General features: G+C 40.6%; 1 protein-coding gene and 1 non-coding gene across 2 annotated transcripts; both read left to right on the forward strand.

The window, feature by feature from the left end:
- Window positions 1–303: 303 nt before the first annotated feature.
- On the forward strand, window positions 304–375 carry trnaa-cgc (transfer RNA alanine (anticodon CGC)). The gene has a single exon. It is a non-coding gene; the product is annotated as a tRNA-Ala (tRNA).
- Window positions 305–20,247, forward strand: dtx4a (deltex 4, E3 ubiquitin ligase a). The gene is made up of 9 exons (XM_034304048.2): window positions 305–984; window positions 1,468–1,727; window positions 4,371–5,295; window positions 15,664–15,725; window positions 15,831–15,992; window positions 16,638–16,699; window positions 16,792–17,112; window positions 18,157–18,246; window positions 18,375–20,247. Exons 2-9 carry the CDS (start codon window positions 1,517–1,519, stop codon window positions 18,600–18,602), a joined length of 2,061 nt encoding a protein of 686 aa, XP_034159939.2. The 5' UTR covers window positions 305–984; window positions 1,468–1,516; the 3' UTR covers window positions 18,603–20,247.
- The last annotated feature ends 1,267 nt before the right edge of the window (window positions 20,248–21,514 follow it).

The following is a 21,514-nucleotide window of genomic DNA, read 5'->3' on the forward strand; positions in this document are numbered from 1 at the left end:
TCACAAACGTGTATCATTTTTCTTAATCTCCATTTTGTTCAGTGTAAGTGTTTCAGCATTTAACAAGTGTTCTCTCATCAGTCCTCTAATCTAATCTAAGCTTTTCATTTAATGGACTGACCATCGCAGATAGCTAGATAAAAAATAGCATGTTAACCAATTTGTTACTTCAGCAAAGATAGACTAAATTTTAATAATTTTTTCAACTGACCAGTATATTTTCTGAATTTTTCTGAAAACAAATTCTTTCGCATACACAATAACATATCAAATAAGATGTGACATGGGAGCAACACGATGCAAGGGGATGTAGCTCAGTGGTAGAGCGCATGCTTCGCATGTATGAGGTCCCGGGTTCAATCCCCGGCATCTCCACAATGTTTTCTTAAAAAATAACAAATAAATAAACAAACAGTAGCAGTTTATCGTCCCTAACATAAATTGATCGCATCGCATATTTCCTCTATGAATAAGCAATAAAAAGTTGCACAGTGCCTTTTATCTGCATCAAGTAATAAGTACAATAATTTCGAGACTGGAAGGCGGAGTCTGATGAAGTAGGAAGTGGTGCTGCTGAATGTGATTGGTCCGTGGACGGCGGTGGGCGTGGAAACGGGCCAGCGCACGCAAAACACATCACATCACGGCGTTAAATACACGGTGTGTTTTTAAATGGGGAGAATTCCTGTAGTGAAACTGGAAGGTGTCAGTGCCATGAACCCAGGACCCATCATGCGATTAACCATCATGTCAGCATAGCTTTATCATTTGAGCGGATTATCTCAGTAACTCGAGAGTAGCTAGCTAGCTCTGCTGAAAAACTGGACACACACATACACACACAAACACACACAGACACAGGGACACAGGCGCGCGCGGATGCACACAAGCTTTTCCCAAATAAAGATGTGTCTGCTAAAGGAGCATGACTCGCCTTGGCTTATTTGAATGAACTCGCAGCTAAACGCACAAGGTCCTTTTCAGGTGAGTGTCGTGTCTCTGTTTGTGTCATTGTTGCTCTGAAATGTTGTAGTAATATCAAAGATGACAGCTAGCTAGCTACATTTCACGCAGCAGATGATGCGTGATGATAAAACATGGTTTTTATTCAGTGTAATATAGCAGATAGCAGCACATATGCTATCTGTACATTATTACAGTAAGGCGAAGAAGTCGTTTACTTGGCAAACGGCGCGCTTTCTCCTGAGCTAGGCTGTGTTGTTAGCTATTTAAATAGCGATGTGAAGCAGCCCTGGGTAGTTACACTGAGGGATATGGAGCAGTATTTTGCTGGTGTGGGTATGCGCGTGCATCAGTGCGGCTGCTCAGCCTCACACTTGAGTGATGCTGAGGTACAAAGCGAAACGTCCATGTTGTGAGCTGTTGTGAATCCTTAGAGAGACTGCTGCAGGAGACCAGATGAAGACAGCGCTGTGGATGTGACGCGGTTCCTTTCCTTCTCCGCAGGTGTGTGAGTGAGTCAGTGTGAGTGTGTGTGTGTGTGTGTGTGTGTGAAATGTTGCTGGCCTCGGCGGTGGTGGTGTGGGAATGGCTGAACGAGCACGGCCGCTGGAGGCCCTACAGCCCGGCTGTGTCGCATCACATCGAGGCGGTGATCCGCGGAGAGACTCGCGGCGCAGGCAGTGTAGCGCTCGGCCAGGTCGACTCCAGACTGTCGCCCTACATCATCGACCTGCACTCCATGCACCAGTTCCGCCAAGACACCGGTGAGATTCCCCCAAGCACTATTTTCAACCTGTTCACAACATATTGCTGATATTCTAAGCTTCATCACACCGCTCTCCATAGGGCCTGTGATGTTTATTCATATTCATATTCATATTGATAGGAATACCAAAGCTGAAGAGCAGTCACAGCAAAAAATTCTTCTCCAAATCATATTCTGACTCTGACTGCTTAATGTAATGTGTTTGTGTGATGGCCTGGGAAAACCCTTTACAGGGAAACTACAGACCTGACCTCAGCTATGTTTCTCTTTCACATGAATCTCAACCACACGTTGACCTCAAAAGTGAAAAACGAGAAATTTTCATTTAAAGATTCCGTCCCAGTTTCGCTGAAAGGCACCCCGACTAATTCTCCATTCATAACATCATTTACCTGTGGAAAAACATCACTGCCACATTTTAAAGATAACAGGAAATGAGTAATTACTTTTGATTATCAGCATCCACTTCAGCCTCGGTATCATCACATGAGGTAAAAATCACTCGTGGCGTTTAAACACCCGCCTCATCTTCATCTTTTCACTTGACTGATCTGTGGCCGGGGAGGGGCACGGTGGCTCGTTTGTCTCACACCTCCAGGGTTGGGGGTTCGATTCCCTCCTCCGCCCTGTGTGTATGGATTTGACATGCTCTCCCTATGTTTAAGGGGTTTCCTCCAGGTACTCCGGTTTCCTCCCCTAGTCCAAAGACATGCGTTATAGTCTGATTGGCATCTCTCAATTGTCTGTAATGAGTGTGATTGTGCCCTGCGATGGGTTGGCACTCTGCCCAGGGTGTCCCCCATCTTGTGCCCTGAGTCCCCGGGATAGGCCCCAGGCTCCCGTGACCTTGTGTAGGATAAGCGATACAGAATATGGATGGATAGATAGATGATCTGTGCCTGTTCTAACGTCAGTGAGAAAATAATAGCTGATTTATTCAGTCAGTCCTGTTTGGTCATTTAAGCATTTCAAAACTTTGCTGTTGTCTGTTCAGTGTGTGTACGCACTCGCTTCTCTTTGTTTCGAAGGCACAGGAACACTGTGACATGAACATAGGTTTATGTTCATTTCACGATGGCATGTAACTATCTAAAAACCTGTTCAAATTGTGAGAAAAGTGAGACTGAAAGCATTTCAAGCAGATAGCCAAAGCAAGGTTATGAATTAACCTTTAGAACAACTTTTCCATATTGTTTTGGAAAAACATTTTTCACGTTTTCTTAAAATAGAAATGTCAAAGTATACTACTGCCATAAAAACTCAAATTTGATCAAAACCAATTTTTTTGTCATTTTTGGTGTTTCCCAAAATTCAACCTTAGCGACATGCAACAGCTTTTTCCAGGCCAATACACATTTAATGTAACATCATAAATATAGTATAGCTGTTAGAAAGATTAGATCAATTCCCTAACACAGTACGTTCATACAGTAACGTGCAAAGCTGACGTTGAGAATGGGAACAAGAAGCGCACACATGAGAGGAGATGCTAGTGATTGCTGAGAAGTTTAGAGGTATCTTGGGTGTTTTCGTGGTCAGGGATGGATGGGGGTCATGGGGGATAATGGAGCTGTCTGCTCAGGGCACCTGGGTAGAGAGGGCTCTCAGGGGGTCTTGATTGTGAAATAGTTTGCATATTCAAGACACAGCATTTTCACAGGGCCCCAAAACTTGTGAAATGCATTTGTAATGATCTAGGGGCTTAGCTTGGATTTGGCATAAGTGTTCCATCTGAATGTGGATTTATTATATTTTAACATGGATATATCTGTGGGGGAAATGCCGACCTAGAAACACTTATGGGAAAGATTGTCTAAATATATAAGGCGATGAGCAGTATTTAGTTGAATTTGTGAAACATCAGCTTGAAAGTCTTCCTCGTCCGTTGTTACAAATAGGTTCTTTTTCAAATAATGAAATGAGCAAAGAGATTAAACCTCATAGTGCTTATTTGTCCTAGTGAGGTACAAAGTTGCGTCTGTAACATGGAGTGCAACTAAAACAAAGGGGTGGTTTGCTGGCAGCTAGGAGTTTTGGGAGACTCAATCACCCTCTTCTAACTGACAAAGGCCATTGTGCAAGACTGACTTGAGTGCTCCACATGGGGACATGGAGGGATGGAGAGAAGCGAAGGGCAACAGCCCATTACTCCAAAAACCAAGAGGGAGGAGGAAAGAGACGAATAGCTGTCAAGTGAGGTCATCAGTGGGGGTGGGGGTCAAATGAATACTCTTTCTGTTTCATTTTATGCACTGTAAAATTCTTTAGGTACTAATTGCTTGTTTGTTTTTTGTCTTTGCTACGTCTGTAGAATCTGGTCCTCTAATGTTTTTCTGTTATGTCTGTCCCAGATGAACTTGTTGACAAACATGCATTCCATACTCATGTGCAATGTGTTTGGTTTTCTTTATCACTCTAAGCAGTTGTAGACATTGCAGTCTCGTAATCCTACTTACTCACTGAGCTAAGCGGAGTCTTCTGATTTTTATGGTGTTTAATATGTCCCATTTTAATAATTTGCTTGGTCAGCCAGCATGTAATTGTAAACAAGATTGTGTCCATCAACGTATGATATAATATCCATAGAGTGGAAGATGTTATTAATAGTGCTGTCTGAAGGCATATTTTAATTTTTCTGCAGGTACATTGCGACCAGTGCGGCGGAGCTTCTATGACCCGCGCTCGGCTCCAGGTCAGGGCTGGGTGTGGGAGTGGGAGAACGACTCGGGCACATGGACGCCGTATGACACAGAAGTGGGAATTGCCATCCAGGCAGCACGCGAGCGCCAGCAGCCATGGCTGGACCTGACGCCGCTCGGCTTCTGCTATCTTATCGATCTACAGGGCATGACGCAGATCAACCGGCAGACACAGCGCCGGCGCCGTATCCAAAGACGATGTGACTTGGCCTACCCGCTCGTCTCAGGCCCTCTGCCTAAGCCTCATGCCTGGACGTCCAATGGGAGTGCAGCACACTCGGGTATGAGCGTGTCTGGGATCGGAGGAGGAAACGGAAGCGCGTACCCTAGTGGAGCCCTTCCTGCTTCAGCAATCACTTCTCTCGGTCAGCCTTGCTCATGTCAGCAGTGCATGCTGGTCCTGGGTGTCAAAACCACAAGCATGGCGCAGACTCTGGGCCGAAAATCCATGCCCCTGCCCAGGCCGAGGAGCCCAAAAACTGCCCAGCGGGGCCACTCGTACTCACTTACTCTGCCACACAGGAACTCCACAACAGCCGGAGGGTTTGCACACTCACTCTCCTTGCTGGACTTGGCCACGGCTGCTCTGTCTATTTCCTCCACCCGTCCTCCTCCTCCTGCTGTTCCTCCGCCTCCTCCACCTTCCTCTACTCCTCATGCTACCTCTCCACCAAATCAGACATCCTCCAGTGCTCTCATCTCCACAACTGCCACCTGTGCCCCAACCCCTTCAGCCCGGGTCTTGGGCCCTGTGTCTTCAGCAGCCTGTGCCGCCCCAGTGCCACCCCGTGCCAGCCTGGCAGGTCTCAGCCGTCCCGCACTGCAGAGGATCGCCATGGCACAGTCACGGGCACTTATCGCCTCCGGGTGAGTCTCCACAGCAACAGCTGCCCGGTATTCTATCACTACTGTTTATCTAACCCCATTACTGCAATATTACAATTGGCAAACACATGCTATTCATGTACTCAAGCTTTTCATCTTTTAAATGACATTGAGATCCTTTCTAAAAGAGAGACTGGAGACCTGACTTAACTGAAGCATTAACTTTATCAAGTTGATGTTAACTAGAGTACCTTCTAATTGGTCATTAGACTGAATGAAGAGGAGTAAGTTGACAGGTGATGGAGGGAACACATCTTGATTCTTCAGCTGACCAGTGTAATAACAGAGCTAGAATGAGTGTAGTAGCCCGGGTCTGTTCTTACTTACATTACTTACATGTTTCTCTTACATGTTGACAGATTAGCTTCATTTTTGCTGTGCAATCTGAAGTCTCAGCTTGAGTGGTTTTTTTTTTTGTAATTTTGTGAATTTGAACAATTTAATCTAATCAGAGGCTGAAGTGTAAACAAAGCATGGTTATCTTAGGCTGTTTCATAGCATTATCATAGTGTTAGAGGCTGAGTGGGTGGTCAGCTGGGCAAATCTTCCGTGACTAACAGACAGCAGTCTAGGGACACTATAAGTGTGTACCTATATTCAAAAACAGCACGTATACTCATTATCCATTCAGGAGCCAATCCACCAACGTGAGACGCACCTGGAACAGTTGCAGTAAAAGTGAAAGCAACATCATTTCAGTAGGTGATGGATGATGTTATCACAGCGCGATGTGTGTTTTCACCATGTCCAACATGAAGGAAATAAAAGAAATTATCTTTGTTACTTTGTCTGATTGGCCATACAATATAACCAACATTATAGATCAAATCAGTTTCTTTGTATTATAGAAACTACTTTTTTTTTTTTTTTTTTTTTTTCCAATTTCAACTAGAAATTCACCCAGGGTTTGAAAATGATGCCTACCAAGTGAGTCATGCCAGACCTAAGTACCCTTGCTGAATTTATTTACCCTTTCTGACCATGTGCCATGCAAGCCAAGCAGAGCCTTATGGGTAGAGGTTTAAAAAAAAAATGCTGCAGGCCATTCACGCCATGATAATGTTCCTGTCTGAAATCATTTTCTTTACCAGAACTATGCATAAAATCATGCAGATACAGGTAAAGAACTTCAGTTAATGTTCACATCAAACATCAGAGTAGGGGAACAAAAGAGAGTCTCAGTGTTTTTGACCATATCATGTTGACAGGCTGGTTTGATTATTACAGAAACTGTTGTTCTCCCAGGATCTCCCAGGACAGACCAGTCTCAAGAGCTTTGACAGAACGGTGCGAAAAACAAACAACAAAAAAAACGTTCATTGAAGGGCAGTTTGTGGGTGGTAACACCTTGAGAGAGGTCAGAGGAGAATGGCCAGACTGGTTTGACTTGACAGAAAGTCTACAGTACCTCAAATAACTACTTTTTACAGCTGTTCTGAGCATAACATCATCTTAGAACACACAACACATCACACATGGCCGCGGCTGGGCTGCAACAGCAGAAGACCACACTGGGTTCCACTTGTGGCAGCCAAAAACAGGAATCGGAGGCTACTTTGTGTACTGTCTAGTTTGGGTGAGCCTGTGCCCACTGTAGCCTCAGATTCCTGTTTTTGGCTGATAGAAGTGGAACCTAATGTCGTCTTCTGCTGTAGTAACCAATCTGCTTCAAGATTCAAAGGTGCTTTCTGAGATTCTTGTCTGCTCACTACAGCTGGAAAGAATGGCTATTTGAGTAACCATAACTGTCCTGTCAGCTCAAACCAGTCTGGCCATTCTCCTCTCGTCATGCGTTTAGGCTTTACGTTGCTTCCACAGGATTAGGTAAATGCATGAATGAGCAGGTGTACAGGTGTTCCTAATAAAGTGGTCAGTGAGTGTAGAATGACATTTGATAGTCAGCCACTGAAAAGAATCGCTTCCTGTGTTTTTGTTGTATTTTAATATTGTCGTTAAAGTTTGCAGTTTGCACTTCAACAACATTTCACTGAATATTGAAGTATTGTGCTCAGTAGTACACCCAGCAGTGCCATGCACATTTATGACTTTTTTTTGTTTTTCGTTTTTTTTTTTAACCTCCATATAATCTTCAGAGAAACGCCAACTACTTTCCCAGGTAGTGTTATGTGCAGGGAAACCAAAAACCACATTTTTTCCTGTAAGTTTTGCAATGGAAATGGCCCTAAATATACCTGTTCTGGAAGGCTTCAGTGTTCTCTGTAATTTAGTACGTATGATTTAACACTTATTCAATTTTTAGCTATTCGGATTTAACAGTTATTCAGTACTGGGGTCAAAATTTGTACCTTGATACAGATGCTACATTAAACACTAAAATACTGGTACTGACACTACTATAGTATGAAATCTTTAAATCCTGAAAATTCTATAATTATATATATAGTGTGTGTCATGAAATGTATGGTGTGTAAGGACAAAAACAGACATTTCATGAAGTGTATTGAGGAATCAGGTAGTACAGCTTGTGTGAATATCAGGGGAATGAATAAGCTCAGATTTTTATGTCTAAATAATTTTTTTAGATTTGTTTAATAATAGCTTTACAACATTTTTTGTCTGTTTGATATGTTTAATGAATGCAGCTAGTGCATGAAAATGAAAATAACTGATTGGGCTTTGATGGCTGTGATTGCGCTTTTTGTCTGATCTATGTGTGTGTGTGTGTGTTTATGCGGCTCTGCACAGTGTAGGCTGTGTTTATCTGCTTGGTGGTTAAAGCTGCTGCTGCTTGGCCTTAAACTTAGCTGAGCGCAATGAGTTTTTCACGTTCTTTGATGGTTGTTGGTTGTCGCTTCTATATGTCATACCGGAAAAACAGCAAACCCACAGCACTTATGAGATACATGGGAACCTGAAAACTCTAGCACAATTAACGGCCTTTGCCTGATTAAATTTTGATGGTGAAGCAAATCCAGCTTGGTGTTGAGTAAAGTTGAGAAATGACTCCCACGGTGCGAAATGGCGTTATTATTAATAAATGAATAATATATTAATAATAAATTGGCACTGAAGTTTTAAAAAAAAAAATAGAATGCAGCTATTGTTTTCTGTGTTCTGGCATCTTGGGAGAGAATAAATACCAGACCCATGTTACGTAATGCAGCTAACAAGATCCCGTTTATATCTACAGGGTGTCCCAAAAGTCTCCATACACAGGGGAAATTAACACTTTTTAGCAAAGTGTAACTTTGTTTACAAAATATCCTCTGCATGATTGCCATTTCTTTGTAAACGCACACAGAGTTGTCTTTCCCACTCATGATGAACTCGTGTTAACACATCTGGTGTTATGCACGTTATTACATGTCCATCGCAACCTTGCGACAGTTTCACGATCCAGCCATTAGAATGATTTCATTATGTTCTTCTTTTGTCAAAGGCATTCTTAAAGGCTATATGTATATATATATATATATATATATATATATATATATATATATAAACTAAATATGAAAAAATTTGGAAGACATTTTGCTAAAAAGTGTTAATTTGTTCTATATATGTAGACTTTTGGAACACCCTGTATTTTTATTTATTTATTTATTTATTTTTAATGGTTTTCTTGTCCATTGTAATTACAGGGAAATATGAAGGCAAGAAGTGTGCTTGTTGCCGATTTACTGCAAACAGATGTAAATCAAACAGTAAAACCAATAAAAGGATTTTTTTAAAGCTATTTTACTGCTGCTGAAATTGTAATATATTACCGTGGCCTGTAAAAGTGTATTATATTACCGTGGCTTGTAACTGTGGAAAGTGAAGAAAGCTGAGTTCTGAAATTCCTTCACAATCTTAATGTGCCACAGCTCAACACTCAAGGACACATTTTAGTTTTTCTGTGGAAGAGAAACTTAGTTTCAGAATTATTTTACAACTACATTTATATCCAGTGTCCTTGCTAACCCTGTCTCTTTAGCATGGAGAATAGGAAGTGAAGGAAATTAAGGGGAGCATTCTAGACTGGATTTGGGAGTCTTCCATCAATGTCAACAGGTCAGTCCCGTTCATTAGGTTCCCCACTTGTCTCGCTCCGCTGTGCTTCTCTCCTTCCCCAGTTCCCAGGCTCTGTTCATTCTTCAGGGCCCCTGCAGCCCCATTGTGTAAGTGTGAGAGTATGCATGTGTGTGCACAGAGCGTATCCACAGCAACCTTTTGTCGGCAGGCGGCAGCTTGGTTTGTATTTGCAACACAATGCAGCCGTGTGTGTGTGTGTGTGTGTGTGTGTGTGTGTGTGTGTGTGTGTGTGTGTGTGTGTGTGGTGTGGTGGTGGGGGAGGGGAGGAGGCTGGGGGGGGCGTGTCCATCTCGAAGGTAGTGATGCTGGAGGAGTTGTGTTTGTTTGGCAAGTGTTTGGTTTGCGTTTGTGTGTGTGTGTGTGTTGGACAGACACAGACACTGTCCTTTAAATACAAAAGCCTGTCTCAGACACTGGAACGCTTCAGGCTGGAGCTGAGAAGAAATGGGAATGAAGCATAGACGAGCCAACAGACAAGCACACACTGACTGTGGCATACTGATCAGTCACACAGAGAGGAAAGTTTACCATCAGGAAATGTCACTTTCAATTTGGCCTGTGTACACTCTCACACACACCCACAACTTCATTTCAATTTTTCCACGTAGTGGAAACTTCTCATGTCCACAAAGGTAATGGAAACAGACAAACCTTCATGTGATATGTAGTTTAGTAACATGAAACGATTTTGCTTCTGCTTCTTCCTCTTTTTTTTAAATTTTATTTATTTATTTATTTATTATAGGTTTTTTGTCTGTAAAATGAGTCTCAATAAGTCTTGCTCTAAACCGCTAGAGAGAGCATGTGGTATGCTGAGTTACTTACTTAGTGCTGTACTCCGTGTGTGTGTGTGTGTGTGTGTGTGTGTGTGTGTGTGTGTGCACTTGATTCTCTTACTCTGTGGCAGGTGAGAACCTGAACTCCAGCTGGCTGGACAGCAGTTCCTCTCGTCCTCTAGCTCTCTGTGAAACTGCATGTTGCTGATGCAGCGTTTTGTGTTGTGTATTAGTTTCTAACAGACTGGATATTACAGTAATTTGTTTAAAGATATTAGAGGGCTGTAGGGCTGTGCTTAAAACATTGTTACAGCAATATATCATTATTTAATCCAATCAGAAAGTTTCCTGAAAAGCCAGTGGGCACTTCCATGATGGCTTTCTACTTGCTTTTGCTGGTTTTCTGTTTCTAGGCGCACTAGAATGATTTGACATGGCAAACAAGACAACATGGACACTTGTTAACAAATTTTGTCACATTTGAGGAAAAGCAGTGAGGATGTGAATATTTAATTAAAGGCAAAAAGTTTCCCCACCTTCTGGCATTAGCATCTCTAACACTTGGCTACCCACCATTTTCATGTCATGTAGGTGTTCTGTCACTCTCTATTGAGATTTCACAGCTTCTGTGGTCTCCTAAACATTTTTGATGGAAAAAGGAATAAATCACAATAACACCAGGTTATATTTAATACTATCACTTATATTTAATTATTCCCTTACCAATTGTCATATCTAGCTTGCTCATTAGGGATCTAAATCTACATCCAGATTTCTGTAAAGCTGCTTTATGACAGTGTTAAATACAAATAAAATTCATTCGAATTGAATCATTTTACAGTTTTATTTGTGTACCGAATACTAACGTGTGGAATACTCCATTCTTCCATTAAATAATTCAATACATTCAACATAATTGAAAACGCAATTTAGTATTACTGTACAAAATATCAAAGAAAATTAGATGTATGTTTAGGTCCCTAATGAGCAAGCTAGATATATCATTTAACACTGCCCAAGATTTTACAGATCCTAACCAATCACCACAACCTGTAGAAAATCAGGTATTTCTGTATTGTCTACAAAAAAAAAAAAAAAAAAAAGCCGGTATAATGTACAAAGTACCATGCGCCCATCCCAGCTTCATATCCTCTTTAGCTTTGCTTCACACTTAACCCATTCCTGTGTAATTACATTTCTGAAAAAGTGCCTTTAGTATGTTAATCATACAGACATTCTCTATTTGACAGAAATTTGGACACAAAGTTAGTAGTCAAGACTTGGACATGACATAAATCAGAGGTATTTATTAATGTGCTAATACTAATGAGTTATTGTTTCTTTAATAACTACTAACACGGGTTACACTTGTATGGTCAATGGTTCACATAGACAAATTTAAAAACTGTGTATAATTGTTCATATGTTCGTGTTTTCTGTGAGGAGATGTGCATTAAGCATTTTTAGAAAGGAGTCTCCAGTGTCAGCGCTTTGTAACAGAGGTTGAGCTGTAGCTTGAAGTTTTCCACCACAGGAAAGTCTTCAAGACGAAGGGCTTTGCACTTTCTCTATTTTTTTTTCGTATTATTTTCATGAGAGGAAAAAAAGAGGCTGGTGAGAGAACGACTGTTCATAGTTGTTAAAACGTGAAGGATAACAGGATCTAGGTTTATGGACATTCCACATCATTGCATGTAACTATAAACACATTCTTATAAATAAAATTTGTTAGCATTGGCAAGTTGTTGTGGTATAAGAGAAGAAAAACTTGTCAAGATGTGCTGTTATGGGAAAAGCCAATACTCACACCTACTAGGTTGTACATTTACAAAATCTCACAAAGCGGGTGTGGCTGCTTTCTCTCTGATCTCAAGAGACGAACACCCAAGAAACTAATGTTTAGTAGGTTAATAATGGGTTATAACCCCATTTGTTCAATAACTGAACGTCAGGCATGTGTCGTGCATTTAATATGGTCATATTCACTGAAACAGGTATGCTGTGCAGTGTGATTATTCCAGCTTTAGGTGATACACAGCATTAGTCATCGCAATGACAGTGTCTAAATTTGTGGTGTGAATCTTTCTTTTTTCAGATGATACGATACACATCTCAGTATGTAATACACAATACAATACAAAAACGATACAGGCAACGATCGAACGTGTTTCAGTTCACTACTGATTCACAGATACGATTTGATTCAGGTCAGATCCCATAAAATTCACTTAAGATCAATTTCACAATTATCTGTACTACTTTGAATCTCTCTCAAAACCTTGTGTGTGGTATAGTGAGCACTGAGAGAAACTATCACTAGACTTGCTTGTTGAATCTGTAGCTGCAGGCTTTGCTCTTCATAACCCTGTGCCATCTTCATAGATGTGTAGCAAGGTTTGTCAGGCTGCCAGTGGATATTATGGTAAAACGTTGCAATTTTTGCATATAGCAGTGCTTTTGTCTAGACGTCCTGCTGAGTTTTTGTTGAATCTGAAGTATTTCTGAACTTTTGATTTAATACTTAATATTCAATCTCTCTCTCTCTCTCTCTCTCTCTCTCTCTCAGTCAAACTGGATCTAGGCTTATAAAACGATGAGACTGTATCAGAGACTGATGGACTGATTTTGTGATTCGCATCGTTTTTTTCTTTAAACCCCTAAACTGAAGACTGTTCTTTGCATTCTGGTCTTAAAACATACGAAGAGTCGTATCGGCTGGCTGTCTCAGCATTCCATTTATTACAGGATTAAGTTTAAACTGATTCCGAGATGGGGCATGGTCTCTAATAAATAAGCAAGGTTGAAAAATCAGCTGTATGTTAATGAATCAAAAATAACATCTTTCTTCTTAATTAGTTAATATCACTACATTAGACTATATAAGACAACTTGATTAATATGCCTGCTGGATCACAACAAACCGTTGTAACGCATGTGGCGTGTGCATTGCTCGCTCAGATATATCAGCTGACAGTTCTGACAGATCCAGTCACATGACTGTGACTCAGCCTCGTGTGAGTTTTGACCTTTGTGGAATTACGCATGAATCATAACCTGCCAGTCAGCCATACATTATTGCTGATAAAGCTCATGTTTAAGCCGAAAGTATTTGTATGAATGTTTAATAAGAGGACATTGTTCTGAGAATTGTCACGTCACTCGTGCTTGAGTGAATCATTCTGTTTTCGATGCGCTCTGCCTGTCCACCTGTCCACTAAGTTGACATTTCAAAAGGTGTCAGAAAGTAAACAGGATTATGGGTTGTCAAGAGTCTCATGAGCAACTGAGTGTGATTTGGGATTGTCATCAGTTCAGCAAGCCCCTGATGCTCATGTCCCTTCTGCTCGCTCCACCTGGTGTTTTTTATTTTTCCTCTTTGCCGTGTGGCAGCGAGATGTGCTGTTCGGGTATCACTAGGTGACTTTGTGCTTATGCCTGCTCGCCATATGGGTTTTGTGTTAATACGGCTGAGATTAGCCTGCAGAAAACGTGACCGAGGCTTTACAGTTTGTCTCTTGCCCTTCCTTTTCACCCTCTGTAATTTCTTTTAAAAACACCACACCCACGTAGTCACACCTAACTCATGGTCACACTCTGTGAGCAGTTTTTTGAGGCTTCCTTTAGGTTTGTCACTGTGTGCATGCACACATTTTCTCACTCTTGCACACACACACACACACACATACACACCCACAGTGTAGTGTATATACTGCATCGTGGTATATAAGTCTTGTTTTTGTGATTTTCTTTAGTATTGTACCTGTTTAATTGTAACTTGCTCTGGTTTCTCCACTCTCATCAAGGATTCAGTGCTGTTACGTATTATATTTTCTACATTTTAGATCAGTAGAAAAGAGGACACGAAATAATTGGCAAATATGCACTAATTAAAAAACTCAAAATATCGTATATTTACAATCTTTAAAAGTGTTTTGTGCACTTTTGGTATTTTTTCATGAAGTAGAAATCTAGGCTGCTTTTCCACTGGTGTGTCAAACACTTGTTGGCTGCTTTCCTTTGTTGTAAATAAACACTAGTTATAAAGGAGCATTTCAGAAATGTAAAAAGATTAGCTAAAGTTTAATTGGCACTGTAGGTGAATGAATAGGTCGAATCAAACAATGTTCTATCCATCAAACAATGTTCTATCCAGGGATCTGGGTACTATGTTACATCAGGATGGCCTGTTTTAGTTATGAAATTATATCTGGCAATGTATTTTACTTTTACTTTATATAAATATATATATATGTATATTTGTAAATGTAATATCACAGCACCCCAGTCATGGAATCACCCCATTCATCTTCAGTAACCACTTTATACCAGTCAGGGTTGCTGTGACTCCAGAGAAAACCAGGCATGAGGTGGGACTACACTGCAAGGCGTGGCACATACTCATTCACACCTAAGGGTAATTTAATGAAGCTAATCAACTGGCATGTTTTTGGGAGGTTGGATGAAACCAGAGAATCAGGTTTTCTGCCTAAGAATAATACCTGAGATTATTATTATTATTATTATTATTATTATTATTATTACTGTGTGTATGCACGTATGTGTCATCGCAATCATACGATTGGGTTTCAGTAATAATTGAGATTGTCATGACTAAAAACTTTTCTCACCTTTCACCTGAGCTGCTACAGGACAGCAGATCTGTTGTGAGTGTGTGTGCGTGTGCGGCTGTGATGGAACCTTATGGCGGAGTGATAAAGTGTGACGTTGAGAGGTAATCCCGAGCTCTGTGACGTGACTCTCTCCCAGCTGCTTGTCAACAGATGGAAACAGGTGGATTAGCTCTATAAGAGACGAGTCTGGGGCAGAGGAGACACTCGTTAGACCACTGAGAGAAGGACCTGGGGTTTTGTACTGAATTGTGTTGTACTGTAGGGTGTTTTAAAAACAGCAGGCGTGTTAAAGTGCTTACTAAAGAAGATTGAAAAGAACTGAGGAGAAAGCAAAAAAAGTGTGGATTTTTGTTTTCTGGATTTTTTTTTTCCACTTTGGTCAGACATTTGAAAACATGACTGTAATCAAGGTGAACTCGTAAGTACATTTTGCAGTTATACTCTTTTGTCATCATTGTCCTTGATAGTTGTGCTTGCCCTTTTATAATAATAATAATAATAATAATAATAATAATAATGCCAGTTTTTCTGTTTTTCTCAGTCTGCTTTTGTTTGTTATTCAATTTTGTATAACAGTTATTCAGTGTGGATGAATAGCGTATTGTTGCTTGCTCAGTTGTGTAGCAGGAAACTGATCTCCATTTTGTCTTCTATTTTCATCAATTTCTTTTGTGAGATTGAAGTATTTATACTGCTGGCAGCTTTAAATCCGACAGTGTGACCTGGTTTATATTTGGTAGTGTAACGTGTGACTTAATCAGGTCAAGATGGGGGTTATGGGTAAAGATGTCTAAAGGATAACACATTGTCACTATCTGATCAGTCTGTTTTCGCCAGTGTCATTTAAAAGATGAGTTAAAATTCTTATCTGTGAGTCTAAACAATTTCTTATGTTTGGTATGTTTCAGAGTCCCAACAGTCCCTGTTAAGAACCTAAATGGGTCCAGTCCTGTTCACCCAGCCTTGGCTGGTGAGTCAAACAAACTAATAACCAAATGAAAGTTCTGATGACTGTCGCTAAGAAAAAGGAAAGGAGTGCAAATATTAACTTTCTTTTATCTTTCTTTTTTGGCAGGCATAACGGGTATCTTGATGAGTGCCGCAGGACTTCCTGTCTGCTTGACCCGGCCACCCAAATTGGTGCTCCACCCCCCACCTGTGAGCAAGAGTGACATCAAGCCTGTGCCTGGCCTCGGCCACTGCTGCCGCAAAACCACCAAGAAACAAGCCCGCAAAGGTCAGAGCACATATCCGGTCTGGTGAAAACCAGCACTTTCATATTACATAGACTGACATTAATTTTACCAAGGATTAAACCAGTGTAGTGTTGTCATAGCCTCAGCACTGATAACACATGAAATACCATGAACGCAGTACTGAAATGATAACGTGGTAGGAAAAAAATTTTTTTTTTTTTTTTTTTAATGGGAAATGTACTGATCTGAAATGACACTAATGAAACGTACTTGGTGGTAGTTATTGTTGGGTTTCTGGTTCCCTAACACTTGGACTAGTAATGAGATTTTCACATTCTGTAATGGTTGTTGAAGTCGCTTCATGTTGTAGGCTTTCTAACAGAACAGAACAAATCCACAGCAGTGACCTAGTTCTGCTGACCAGTGATTATTACAATACTATATTACAAATATTATAGTTTCAGATCTCTTGACTGAGAATAGGCATTAAAATACTCATTGCACCACCATTTTCCAAAGTGATCTGACTACGTTCCCTTGATTTATGTAGAGACGTGTGGTAGTATTTTAAAATCTTAATGCTGTTGGTATTTTTTTCACCTTTGACTTTACAATTTGGCCTGTGAATAGCTCTACACACACACATACCTAATCGTTTCTAAACATATTTCTATTCACACTTACAGGCAGGACTCCTGAGGAAGTTGTGAGAAGGTACCTGCAGAAGGTCCGCAACCCTCCAGAGGAGGTAAATTTCTGATTCTTTTATTTATCTCATGACACACTGTTCATCACTCTGATCAGTATTACTGACTGCATTCTATTCCTGTTCTTTCACAGGACTGCACTATTTGTATGGAGGCTCTAGCAGGTCCCTCTGGCTACAAAGGCCCTGGCGTGGGCGGCATTTCCCGGGCAGAGTCGGTCGGCCGTCTGTCCCAGTGTGGGCACCAGTACCACCTGCAGTGCCTAGTGGCCATGTACAACAATGGCAACAAAGACGGCAGCCTGCAGTGCCCCACCTGCAAGACCATCTATGGAGTGAAGACTGGAAACCAACCACCAGGCAAGATGGAGTATCACGTTATCCCCCACTCACTGCCCGGGCACCCCGACTGCAAAACCATCCGGATTATCTACAACATACCCCCTGGCATTCAGGTACTTATCTGGTAGCAGTCTTCCTCTAAAGCAGGGGTGTCCAATCTTATCTGGAAAGGACCGGAGTGGGTGCAGGTTTTTATTCCAACCAAGCAGAAGGCACACCTGAGTCTATTGAAAGCCAAGATCAGCTGATTAAACAGGTGGAATCAGGTGTGGCTCCTGCTTGATTGGAATGAAAACCTGCACCCACACTGACCCTTTGTGGATAAGATTGGAAACCCCTGGTCTAAAGCAATAAAAAGCATAGATGAGTGACAAAGGGGGAAAAAAAAGGTGGCTCGATTATGCTGTCTGAGCATTTTGCTGGCATCGTTTGAGTCCACATGTCCACTTAGAGTGAAGAGTCACTGCAAATCACTACAGATATTCTGACTGATCACCTTTATCCTATAACATAGCATTTCTATGCTGATGACCGTTCCCCCATCCACAGGGCACGAGGGCTTATTGAATGGTTTAATGTGGATAAAAATGTCATAATTCATTTGCTATGGCCTTCACAGTCACCATGTCCCAATCCAACTGAAAAACTATGGGAGATTTTGAATTGACATGTTAGTCTCTACCACCATCATCAGAACACCAGCTCGTTAATATCTTTTGGAAGAATCATTCATACAGTCCCAGAGATTTGTACAATCTATTCTAAGCTGTTCTGGCAGCTTGTGGATTGCCCAACCCCTTACTAACACACTTTATGTATGTATGTATGTATTTAACTTTTAAGTGGTCACCTGTGTGTATAGAAGCCAAGGCCTGGTATAGTCTGAGATAGAGAGAAATCTGATAGATTTACATTTTTAATATTGTTATATGGGATAGATGTCAGAAAATATTATCTCCAGATTCAACACATCCCTTCAATAAGAGTTTATGATCTGATTTATTAAAAAAAAAAACTGCCACTATAAAACTGAACCTATTGCAAATTATAATATTGGATTTCACAGTTGCTCTGAGTTGATTTAGCACTCCACCCCACCTTAAAAACACTACTGGTTAAAAAAAAGGTTGAGTCTGAACTTTCTCTGTCTTCCACAGGGCCCTGAGCACCCAAACCCTGGCAAGCCCTTCACAGCACGTGGATTTCCCAGACACTGCTACCTCCCTGACAGTGAGAAAGGCCGCCTAGTAAGTGTGCACAAACATCCACTAAACCAGTAACAGCCTGCTTACTACTTTTCAGTCTAAATGAACAGCATGTTATATTGTATCATTTTCATGACTTGACAAACTGCCTTTCAAATGCAATCTGCCAGGTGTTGAAGCTGTTGCTGGTGGCGTGGGACCGCAGGCTGATCTTCTCTGTGGGAACCTCCAGCACAACTGGAGAGACCGACACAGTCATTTGGAATGAAGTCCATCACAAGACGGAGTTTGGCTCCAACCTGACGGGCCACGGCTACCCCGACTCAGGCCACCTGGACAACGTTCTGGAGGAGCTGAGGGCACAAGGTATCACTGAGGAAGACTGTCTGAGGGACTGAGAGAACGAAAGGGACGAGACGTTGCGCCAAGTTGCGATCCAGAGATGAAATTTTGGAAGCAACTGGAACTTTAAGACTTTCCTCTGAAATTGAGAATCCAGTGTTAAAGAAACTGGAGAAACTAGGAAAAGTCACAAACTCATTCCATTCTGTGATACTGACCCTTCTGATGATGATGAAAGCTTTGAAACCAGATTGTGACCCACTTCTGCTTCAGAGCTGGTTTAACTGACTTGGACCATGAGGGCACATGGGTACAAACTAATTTACTATTGCTGGTGTCTGTTCAACAATTTCTCGTATTGTAGTTGTGTGAAGGGTACTCCACACTGAGGTACTTCTGTGCATGTAAGTATAACATTTGGTGGAATAAGTCCTTTTTTTTGTATGACGGAGGCCCGTTTTTTGCTATGAAGCTCCAGTGGTGGAAGTTTCAGATGGAATGTGAATGTTTACTGCCCTCTAGTGGCACTTGATTATACATTCCATCCATAATCATAGTACAGTCACTTGGTTTTATCATGGGTTTCATTTTTACTTTTATTTACACTACATTAATGAATTACTTTTATACTCATTTTAAACCTGTTGTACCTTTATTTTATGTTATAGATATGTAGTTCATAACTTAGAAGCCAATGATTTGGCATGATTTTGGATAATAAAGCCAATAAATCATTGTCGAGGGCTGCTAAACCTGTCCTTGGACATTAAACTCAACCCAGTTCAAGTATTAATCAGTATTAAAGCCAGCTAACAGTGCAGAAAAAAAGGGGGGTGATGACAAACACACAAAATGGCCAGTTTCCTCCTAACCCTTTAATTCACAAAGCCACATGGAAAGCATGAGTTTATGAAAATAAAGTTTTATTGTGATTAGACATGCAACCGGAGATTAAATGTACAACATATGGACCAGCGCTAAATTTAACCACGTTGCAGATAAATGTGATCTACGACATGTCAGACTTGTGTAGAGGTTTGACCTAATGTCATGTAACTCAAGACACCATATTGGTCATTGGGGAGCGGTGTTAACTACCAGCCTGGAGAACGTGTGCTTGCTTTGGAACATCTGGTCCTACTTTGTGGGTAGATCTGTGCTGTGGTCTCCAGTTACTTTTCTAGTCAGTCATTGGTAGGTCCATGATGGACACGTTTACAAAAAAAAAAAAGTATTGTTGTCAAGACATTTGAGCATGTGTGTACATGCAAATATAAGCTTACATTTATAGTTGAAGTATTACTGTGTGCTGTATGTGTTTTATGTACACATGTTCTGACTCAGTACCATCTTTTTTAAGTGTTGCAGCAGCTCAGTAAGGCAAGCACTTCTAACTCTTTTTTTATTATTATTTTAATTTGTTATACATTTTGATTTTTAGTAATGTCTTATAAGCTGTATGTTTTTTTTGTACTGTGAAGTTTTACTCACTGATTGCACTTGTATTTTTTCATGATAGTTGCTCTGGTTATTGCAGTAAAATTTCAGCCAGGAGGAAGCTGCAAAGAAACAGTGTATGGAGCTAGAACTATTGTTGCTGTGTAATATAAAACTGTACAGAATAACGTGCATATTAAATAGCTGCTGGAATACTGAATGAATATTAAAAAGAAGATATGTGTAGGGTTTGTTCATTTCAAACGCTTTGTGTTATTTTCATTCACTTCAAACCATATAAATTCATTTATTCACAGACAGTATGGGTGATGAGTTTCCTGTGTCTAAACCAAGTATCTCAAAACCACTCCCATGTGACTATCTAGTTACAAGTTGGTTTATTTGGTTTAAACTTTTTTCATCATTGGTCTATTTTCCACTTTGTTTAATGGTTTCTTTCATTACCCACAATACCGTTCAACTTCCTGTTGATAGTGGGAAGATGCAGCAGTGCTTTTGTCCTTTAATCTGACCTCCTCTGACAGATAAGGTTTTAAAGCTTCAACTTTTATGCTAATGCTGCTGCCTCATCTCATAGCTCACTAAATAGCTGTGTTGAATCGCTGCTGTAATTTAGCGTAACTGCATCGTATAGCTGCATTGCATTCTGGGACTTTGAGTCCAACATTTGTATGTTGGATTTCTCATTAATATGACATTGAATATCACATGAAAATGGTGAGGGGGGAAATAAGTTCCTTCTCTTTTTTTAGGAGCTAAATGAGAAACCTGACCATTATCCATTATATTTGAGGTCACTGAAAATTTTTCTTCTATTAAATGCCTGCGCAGCAATAACCCACTGTGATGTCAGCATGGCAGACAGTCTCCCATAATAAATAAAAATTCCATATCAACCAACATATAAGCACCAGAATCACTAAGCACCTCAAAAATATTTCAATACAAACATATTTAATGTGGTTCGGGGTGGAGATTTTCTTTTGAAGTTTTCTTACATAAGCTTAGAGGGCTGCACTATTAACGAACATTCTGTGTTGAAAAATTCCCTTTTTATTGCTCATATTTAAAAGCATATAGATGGATTTATAATATCTGTTCTACTGCTGATACTGCTTCCTAGAACCCAATCTCAAATATACTAAGTACCAAAATCAACTTTTCTGTATTAATCCCAAGTTATTTACTGTATATTTCAGTAAGTATTTTACTTTACTGTCACTAATATTTTCCCTTTCTGTCCTTAAACCTGGTTCCAATGTGCTGGTAGCTCGTGTTTCAGTTCAGTAATATTACTAAATGTAATATCAGTATTTAGAGGTGTCTCATTCGTTGTGGAACCCCTCCAGCCTACGAACTGCAAAGTGATCCACAGATCCCAAAAATTTCAGTCTGAGTGTTCACGGCTCACAGTCGTTAGTAATGGAGGGCTGGATCAGCAAAACACAACAGATGGACCAATGGATATAATGTGGTTAACCGAGTTAGCAACAACAGCACCAATCTGTGC

This window comes from Pangasianodon hypophthalmus, chromosome 4 (assembly GCF_027358585.1).
Source record: "Pangasianodon hypophthalmus isolate fPanHyp1 chromosome 4, fPanHyp1.pri, whole genome shotgun sequence".
In the NCBI taxonomy this organism is placed as follows: domain Eukaryota; kingdom Metazoa; phylum Chordata; class Actinopteri; order Siluriformes; family Pangasiidae; genus Pangasianodon; species Pangasianodon hypophthalmus.

Coding starts and splice junctions, on each gene's coding strand:
- dtx4a (XM_034304048.2), top strand. CDS start 1,517: ATGTTGCTGGCCTCGGCGGTGGTGGTGTGGGAATGGCTGAACGAGCAC. Junction 15,993..16,637: donor CAAGAAACAAGCCCGCAAAG/GTCAGAGCACAT, acceptor TCACACTTACAG/GCAGGACTCCTGAGGAAGTT. Junction 16,700..16,791: donor TCCGCAACCCTCCAGAGGAG/GTAAATTTCTGA, acceptor GTTCTTTCACAG/GACTGCACTATTTGTATGGA.